At 60.8% G+C, this 9,239-nt stretch overlaps 1 protein-coding gene across 1 annotated transcript in view; it reads right to left on the reverse strand.

Annotated features, from left to right (window-relative positions):
* The window catches only part of CACNA1I (calcium channel, voltage-dependent, T type, alpha 1I subunit), a 111,583-nt gene extending 102,852 nt beyond the window's left edge, over positions 1 to 8,731 (reverse strand). Inside the window, exon 1 of the mRNA XM_012637977.1 lies at positions 8,499 to 8,731. Coding sequence (XP_012493431.1) covers positions 8,499 to 8,731 — 233 coding nt within the window. The remainder of the gene's footprint in view (positions 1 to 8,498) is intronic.
* Between the last annotated feature and the right edge of the window lie 508 nt (positions 8,732 to 9,239).

A 9,239-nucleotide genomic window follows, 5' to 3' on the forward strand; every position in this document is an offset into this window, starting at 1 on the left:
GAGTGCGATGCACACCATTGAGGAAATGGACACGCTTGAAGCTCTGATTTGGGGGGCAGGGGGGGCAAGGGCAACATACATAACCTAAACATCTGTACCCCCATAATACACTGAAATAAACAAAAAAAATCTCAGAGGACGCCCAGGCCAGGGTTTCTCAGCCTCGGTGCTCCTGACATTTTGAGCCAGATAATTCTTTGCTGTGGGAGGCTGGCGGGAGCACTGCAGGACGTTCAGCCTTTACCCACTAGAAACCAGTAGCACACCTCCCCACACTGTGACAACCAAAACTGTCCCCAGACATTGCCAAATGTCCCCAGGAGGCAAATTCACCCTGACTGAAAATCACTAATGTAGCTCAACCTCTGTACCCCCATGATTTTATGGATGAGGAAACTGAGACCCAGGGAAGAGGGGTCACTTGCCCAAGGTCACAAGCTTGCACTTGGCAGAGCCCAGACTGGACCCTGAGGGACAGTCAGTCCACAATCACCATCTCGCTACAACACTGGGACGGGGCTAGGAAAAGCCAGGCGCAGCCCCCAGCACCCCCTGCTCTGTCCACCTCCACCCCAGCCTCCCACGTGGCAGCACCCCAGGCTGTCACACCGGAGCAGCACCTCTTAGCCAGCCGAGCCTTCTCCCCCTGCTTTCTCACATAGATGGAAGGGTACACAGAGAGGCCAAGTTGTTTGTTCAGCATCACACAGCAGTAAGCACCGGCACCGGGATTTGAACGTGGGGAGGGAAGGGGGAGACCAGAGGAGCAGGGCACGGCTGCCCCCAGCAGATGAGGATGGAAATGTGAAAGGCGGCCCCACCGGAAAGCCGGAGAGAGATTAGCAGGAAGACATTCTGGCTGATTAAAAAGACGTATTGATTTCTCTCTGAAGAAAACAAATGGGGCCGTTTGTCTCCCAACAGGATCACGAGGCGGTCTGAGGGAGGCGGCAGGTCGAAGTCGGCTTCCGACTGGGAAGCCAAAGCCCAGGCAGGATGGACGAGTAAAAATCCGATTGTGTGTTCGGTTCCCCAGGAGGCGCCAACGCCATCCGCCCGGCAGCTTTCCAATCCTCGGCTCTGCAACCCCAACCACGAGACCTCCCGCCGCTCTCCCACCCGAGCCCCACCTGTCCGCTCTGGCTGCGCGGCCTGCACTTGCCTCTCCCGCCCCGTCCCTCAAACGGCCGAGCTGCTGGGACAGGAGCCGCCCCCGGCACGCAGTAGGTCCCCACTGAGCACCATCCGCCCCACAGCAGTCTCTGGGCCCCTCCCGTCCTCCCTCTCCCAGCCGCACTCCAGCCCATCGGCGTCCCTGGTGACCCCAAACTCAGCTCTGAGCCCTTGGCCAGGCTGCTTCCTCGGCTAGGACGCCACCCTCCGCCCCAGCCCACTTCTCTCTCAACAACGGCTGCCAGGTGTCCCACCGCAGGGGAGACGGCTCCTGCGGCATCCCCAGTTGGGACTCACTGACCCCTCCATTCTTGTCACCCATGGCCCCCAGAGGGTCCCTCTGCCCAGCCTTTACCCCTTGTGCTTCCTAGGAGTGTGATTCGGGCGTGGCTCTGCCTGCCGGTCAGTCCAGGTCACCACGGGGTGCCCAGGCCCGGTGTACAGTGCCCCCCCACGTGGCGGCACAGCCCTAAGGCCCCTCCCCTCAAGTGGAGACCAGCGTCCAACACGTAGCTGGGCTTCGGTAGGCACGTGCTGAGTGAATGAACGATCAACCCATCAGCATCCACCGCAGGAAACTCCCGCCTGGTTTCCAGGCCTCAGACTCTCACCCTCAAGCACCCTCCACTCTGCTCGAGGAGTGACCCTTCTAATAAATGAATTTGCCCCTGTCCCATCCCTGCTGGACACCATCAGCGGCTCCCCAGGTTCCGTAAGAGCAAGTGTGAGCTCTGGCCTGGCATTCAACACCCTGCTATCCAGGCCCTGCCTCACGCTGTTCCAGCCACGCTAAACCCCTCACTGTTCTCTGCGCTGTTCCCTCTGCCTGGAACACTCTCCCTCAACTGTTCTGGAAAACTCCTATCCATACAGCAAGACCCAGGCTGAATGCTGCCAAGGCGGGTCAGGGGCAGCCCTGTAGCTCTCTTCACCCAGAAATCTCCTTGCCAGGGTCCTTGAGGTTGCCCGGGGGTCCAGCTCTCCCCGTGCCCACCTGCTGACCAATGAGAATGCAACATCCTCTCCAGCCACCATGAGCAGCCTCGGGAACAGTGCTCGATGCTAGCTTTTATTTCTGAGAAAAACAACTTTCTCCACACCAGATGGAGGGAAACGGACAATTTCCCAGACATGTGTTGCTTCTTCCAGCAATGCCTGAGCCCGTCTGGACACTCCCGTTTGGCCAGGACGGAAGGCAGAGGGGACACCTCCCCCTCTAAAGGAGCCCCTGTCCCAGCCACGAGCAGGCTGGGATGGGGCCAGAGCTGGCCCTGGAGTCTGGAGTTCTGGGCTCTGGCCTGCCCCGGCTTTGCCAGTTACTCGACGTGTGACCTTGGACAGGTCACACGCCCTTTCCCAGCCTTGGTCTCCCCAGCCGCAGCATGGAGAGTCGGCACGCTCCTGCCCGGCTACCTCCAGGACCCTGTAAACTGGGCAGTGCAGAACAAGCCCATGCGCACCAGGCCTGTGCTGGACTTGGACACACAGTCAATAAAGTCGGAGCCTCAGGCCCTGCCCTCTGGGTGTCACAGCCCCGGGGAAGAGACAAAGAGAGCAGCAAACAACTGCTGTCAGGTGGGAGGAAACGTGCAGGGGAGAGAAGGACTGCCAGGGCTGAAGGGTCCAGAGAGGAAAAAGCTGGGCATCCAGGAGGACTTCCTACAGGTGGTGTCTGGAAGCTGGGCCTCGTGGGGCAGGCGGGACTTGGAACCGTGGCACTGGGGGAGGGTGTCGCAGGTGGCAGGCCCCGCAGAGCAAAGGCAGGGAGCAGGGAGAGTGCCAGGAGCCTCCACAGCTGGCCTGGGCTTTGGACCAGCTGCCATGCCAGGAAGGAGAGAGCAGGGGTGGGGCTGGGGGAGAGCGAGGGCGGGGTGTGGAAGGCCTGCAGTCCAGGCTAGTTAGACTATTCGGCGCAATGGGAGCACCGAAGGGGCTAGAGCGAGGATAGAACAAGCAAATGAGCGAGGAAGGCAGGGAGGGAGGGACACAACAGCAGCACTTCTGACAGATGACAAACTGCTTTCACGCACGCACAGAGCCTCCGGGACCCCCTGAGGAGGAAGGTGAGGCGGGAGGAGAGAGTGGGACGGGGGAGAGGTGATTGCCGAGGTCGCGGCTTTGGGCTCCTGGGCCCAGTGCTCTCTCTGATGTGCAGGGGAGCGGCGGGAGGATGACACCCGCTGTCACATGGGGCAGGAGGGCTGAGGTCCCCGGCGGTGTCCGTTTAGGTGGGAAGAGCCAGAAGAACCCAACCCCAGACACTCCCAATGGCGATTCAAGAAAAAAGGGACTCAGGACAGGAGAGGTAGGAGTTAGATTAAGGGAGGACTTCCTGACCAGCCAGAGCCCCCAGATGGGTTCTAGAGGCCTTTTTTCAGTGGCCCAAGGCCCTGTCTGCTGCGGAACTGAGAGGCAGCCTGCCCAGAGGCAGGGGGATGGACTAAATGACTGGGACGGGGGCAGCAGGTGAAGGACCCTCCTCCCTGCCCTCCTGTCCTCCCACCTAAGGGGACAGCACGTTTCCACCCTTGCCAGCCCCTGGGGCTCTCAGACCATCACCAGAGACGCAGACCCAGCTGCCGCCTGCCCTCGGGACCCTGCCAGCTCCACCAGCAGGTCCCGCATGCACAAAGCTGCCACTCGGCACCTCACAGTTTGCCCAGTGCTTGCCTTGGAATTCTCATTCGATCCCCCGCAACATTCCCAACTGGGGGTCACTGTGGCCCCCATTTCACAGATGAGCAAACAGAGGCTCAGCAAGGGCAAGGGACTTGTTCAAGGCCACTCAGCCAAGCCAGGAGCAGGTCCTCACTCACTCGGCAACCAAGCCACAGACCCTGGGTCACCTGTGTCCCCTCCTTCTAACACCAACCCAAAGGCGGCCACATCTCCACTGAGACCCTCCTCTCCAGGCCCTCAGCCTGCACCCAGGGCCGCCATCCCACAGGCGCCCTCTCGCGACGGGTCACCGGCCGGCTGCGCAGCTCTCCAAGAAGCCAGAGCGATCCTCCCCCCGCAGAGCGGCCATGGCGGCCTGCACCGTGCCTGGCACGCTCGGCGGCGAAGGCTTGGTGGACGCTGTAATGAGAGAGCACCTCCCACCCCAGCCCCAGCAGGCAGAGGGCTGGAGCCAGGCAGGGGAGCGGCAGCAGGCAGCAGTGGGGCGGAGGGGCAGAGCGGAGGGGCGGGGGAGAACTCGGACCACAGCTGGGGAGGCACAGAGCGAGCGAGGCTACCCACGAGGGGGTCAGCAGGGACATGGGCGCCCGGGGCAGCCCCTCCAGACCTTGCTGCCCAACCCTCTCACCCCTCGGACAGAGAGACGGAGGGCGTGAGACAGGGATGACTTGTCCAAGGTTACTGGGCAGCTGGAGCCTCCTGCCTCCCCTTCCCCGGTGGGGAGGCGGCCCTCACAGCCGTCTGGCTTCCCCACCATGCATGGCTGGTTCCCCCCGCAGCAGCAGCACCGGCTGTCGCTGGAGGCCCAGGAGCATGGGGGTGGGGCCGCTGCAAAGTCCTCAAGGGGTCACCCCAGGAAGGCCACAGGAACACACACGCCGGGAACCAGGGCGACCCTCGCCCGGCTGCCTGGAACCCTGGAAGCAAACCTCCCTGGCTCTGCAGGTGGCAGTGGTGTCCTGGATAAAAGCCAGGCCTGAAAGTCAGACATTAGGGTCTTCACCCCAGCTCTACCCCACCCTGGCTGTGCAACCTTGGATAAAAGTTACTCAACCTCTCTGAGCCTCACTTTCCTCATCCATAAAATGGGGCTATGAGGTCGTCATCTATCTCCAGGGGTGGCTGTGAGGGTTGAAGGGGGTAATGCGGGCAAGCACTTGGAGCAGCAGGCGTCGGCTCTCACAGCACCCCTGCGCACCTCCTGCGTGCCGGACACACCACTGGGTGCTTTACAGGAATCGTCTCTGATCACCTTTAATGGCCCCATTACAGAGATGAGAAAACTGTGGCTCAGGGAGATGAAAGGAAAGTGAGTACAACCCACCACTGGCCCTTCTCCTAAGCCCGTTATGCTCCTAAGAAAGGCTCTGCAAGTCTAATCTATGGTGGAAAATAGGTTTCCAACTGATTAGTCATGGCTGCCAGGGGTGCCCTGCTGGAGGATGCCGTGATCAATTAGCAATGTCTGCACTGACGAGGGCATGGCTACTAGCAGCAGAACTCACACAAATCCACCTAAATAACAGAGACTGGATCTGATTTTCCTTGGAAACAATGTCCTCTGAAGGTGTTATGTTCTATCTAACGACCTGTCGCACAATGTCTAATTGAATCTACCGCAAGCGAAGTGTTGACTCAGCTGTACGTGAGGACCCTGTTCGCCACTCAAGCACAAGTAATCAGAGTGATAACCACATGTACAGTGGCTTTTCTAGTCTCCAAAGCTGCACTATCAGGTCACATTGGCCTTATGTACTGCTTTGTCTTCAGTGCAACCCTGTGAAGTGGGTATTAACACTCCCGTTTGACAAGTGGGGAAATCGGGCCTCAGAGAGGTTAAGAAACTGGCCCTTGGTCACACAGCAAGAGGCAGAACCAGCCTCGGGGTCTGTCTGACTCAGGTCCCCAGTACTTTCCTTGGTGCCACGTGCCACCACCCCATGAGTCAAGCAGTCTATCCCCTGACATTTCAAACCCAGAGACTTCCCAGTTGAAACCCCAGCTGACAGCACATGCCCAAGGCCCAGGCCAGGTAGGGAGTGGTGCTGACATTTGGGTGAGTGGACCTTTCTTGCCCCGGCTCGCAGGCTCTGGGAGAGTCCCAGCAGCCTGCTGGCTCTCCAGTGAGTCAGTGGTGACTCAGGACCTAGCTCTGGCTGGGCGAGGAGCTGAGTCAGGGAGCACCAAGCTTCAAAGGGCAGCTGGCTCTGGGCCAGGGCCCCTCGGCTCCAGGGACACAAGCTCAGGACAGGCTGTCTGTGGCGGACCCTCCCACACCGCCCTGCGCCCTCCTGGGCCTGGCGGTCGTGAGCGCTGCTCCCACTAGCCTGATGCCTACCCGTGCACCATGCCTTTGGGTTCTCCGTGGGGACGGAACCACCCCCTGCAGGGTCTGGACATGCAAAGGGTCATTTATAGTGGCCACAAGGACTGAGTGGCCAGGGGCCTGTCGTTACACGTTGGCACGCAAGACACGCCAGACCACACAACGCTGCCACACGCAAAACGGCAACAAAGCCCACTGAGAAGCACCAGGTCAAGCACCGCCAGACCTTCCCGCTGAGAGCAGGAGCGGAGAGGCTTCTGGCCAGGAGAGAACCCCAGAGGCCTCGGCACTGATCTAAGACACCCCCTGCACACACACACACACACACACACACACACACACACCCCATCTCCAAGCCCCTAAAGCCCACCTTGAGCTCCCCACGACCAAGTCCATGCTCTAGGGGCCCCCTGTGGACACCAAAGTCTCCTGGCCTGCGTGTCTAGAGCCCTCCTCGGCCCCTCTCCCGCTGGCCCGATGGCCTAAAGTCACAGCGCCCAGAGTCACAGGCCTCCAACCCCGGCACACACATCACAGCCACCAAACCTGGGGCTCACACACTCTCTGAAACACAGAATTGTATAGTCTCTGAATCACAGAAGCTTAGAACATTACTGTCACTGAGCCTTAAATCTTAACTTTGAACCCTTAGTGTCAGTCACAGAAGTCTCGAGTCGGAGTGTCCTGGAGCCTGATGCTTTTGAAGTCACTCGGCTTTGGAATCACCAGGTCTCTGGTCTGAGGAAGCCCAGAAGTTGTCCAGGAAGCCAGTTTGGGCTGAGACCTGAATTACCTCCACTGCCCGCCCAGTCTGGCAGCCTCTGGCCATGGGGTTCTGGGGGAGCCCCTCTCTCTGAGCAGTTCCCGGGATGGAGAAGTGTGAAGCGGGGGCTGGATTCTGCCCCGCCCCTTGGGCCCAGGGCTCCCCAAGACAAACAAGAGCCAAGCCCAGCTCTGCCGGGGATCAGGACCCCCTCTCCCCCTTCCCGGGCCAGCCCCACTGTGGTCTCCAATCCCAGGCCACAACTCACACGTCCTGAGGGTGGAGGCGAAAAGGGTGGTAAAGACCAAGGGGACAGTGACCCCAGGGACTCTGTTTGCCCAACAGGCCAGAAATGTGGAAAACTGGGTGGGTTCCTGGGGGCTGGCTCAGTGGTCAGGGCCCGGGATGCCTGAGGTCAAGGTGACACACTCCCATGGCGAGTGTGGCTGGCACCTGGGCTCCCAGGACTGGAAGGGGACATGTCATCTGGCCCCTCCTTTTTAGGCGGAGGTGCTGAGGCTCAGAGAGAGGGGACTGCCCTGTCACACACGTGGCCAACAGGACTCAGACCAAACCCCCATCTAGGGGCCTCTGCGTGATGCCTGGGCCAGCTCTGTGCTGTTCCAGCCCAGCCAGGTCTGCCGTCTGAGACTGAGCTGGGTCGGGCTCCCTGGCCAAGGTCCCCTGAGCCGTGTCCCTGAGCAGCACTGCCCACCCTGACCACCCGAGGCTCAGAGAGGCGAAGTGGCTCACTCAAGGTCACGCGGAACCCAGAGGCTCCCCTGAGGAGGTGCCACTTACGCTGCCATTTGAAGGATGCAGCACAGGATCTGGCCAGGTGGAGAGGGAAGGGAACGGCCTTGCAGACGCAGGGAAGAGCGTGTGGGAGGCCCTGAGGCCTGCGAGAGCACAGGGGAGGTGGAGCGGGGGGGAAGTGGGCTGAGGGGGGCACGCAGGGCCTGGTGAGCCCGGTTAGGACTTTGCTCTGTGCTCCAGGGCAACGGGAGACCGTGTAGGGCCCCAAGCAGGGGTGACATGAGCACACTAGAGGCAGCAAGTGGAGGCAGGAAGACTTGGGAGGAGGCTGCTGGCTGCTGCCTCCCGCCCCAAACAGGCACAACAAGGAGAAAGGGAGCACGCAGGGCCCCACCCTGCATGTGAGTCCCGCCCAGTGTGTCGGGATCCTCTGCCCCGGCCCAACACCCCCAACAACCGGGGGGGCAACGCCCCCGGGGCCGGGCCCGGCCCCGAACTAACCGCAACCCCAACCCCAACAAAAAACCGGGGCCCAAAACCAAAGCCCCCCCCAACCAACCCCCGGAACGAACCCAAAACCAACAACCAACTCCAAAACCGCCCCGCAACAAAAAAACAAGGAACCCCGGAGCCAAGGGCCCCCCAACCCCCCCCCACAACCAAGGCCCAGCAACCTCGTCCCAGGCCTCAGGTCCCCTAACCAGAGGAAGGCGTGGGCAGGCAGGGCTCTCAGAAAAGAGCTCCGCCCCAGTCCCCCGCTGGCCCCAGGCAGGGCACAGGCCAAGGCCGCACAAAGGATATGGGTTGCACACCATCTTGATGCACCAGTTCCGGGGGCTGGTGGTCTGCCGCAGGCAGAAGAAGGCAACAGGGGCCAGGTCCGGGTGTGGGACATCAGGCTCGGCTCCATCCAGGGGCTCCTCCAGGCCTGGCGGGGAAGGCGGGGGGCTCTGGGCCCCGGGCTGCTCCGTGACCCCCGGCTCAGCAGCCGGGGCTGCTACAGATGAGGAGGGCGGCGAGGCACTCTCAGCCATGTCAGTGCTGAGCTGGGAGCCCTGGGGGAGACAGAGGGGGCGGCACATGGTGGGGCAGCCTGGCACCCGCTGCCCAACCTGCCTCCCCCAACGAGGGACACAGCGGCTCTGGCAGCCCAGTCTCAGCCCCGCAGGCCCCACATCAGGAAAGGGCTGAGGGCCCAGCAGCCCCCAAGTTGGGATCTGCTTCCAAGCTGGTGGTCACCGGCAGGCCCGGCAGACCTGGCCGAGCCTCAGTTTTGGCAGATGGAAAGAGTGGGGAGAATAAAACCTTTTAGAATGTAATTGTGATTTTTTTTATAAGACTAGAGTTGTGTATTTATCCACAATTTGCATATTATCTATTCAAAGGCGTAGAAAACTTGCAAGAAAAAAGAGGTCATTGCAAAGAGACGTTGTTGCCAGGACAGTGCGAGAAGTTGGGGTGCTACGAAATCAGATGCTGGGGGGACCCCAGAAAGCCAGAAAAGAATCACGGTAGGCTTCCCTGAGGGGGTGAGCCCCAGGC

The sequence above is a fragment of the Propithecus coquereli genome, unplaced genomic scaffold (genome assembly GCF_000956105.1).
Source record: "Propithecus coquereli isolate 6110/MARCELLA unplaced genomic scaffold, Pcoq_1.0 Scaffold126, whole genome shotgun sequence".
Taxonomy (NCBI): domain Eukaryota; kingdom Metazoa; phylum Chordata; class Mammalia; order Primates; family Indriidae; genus Propithecus; species Propithecus coquereli.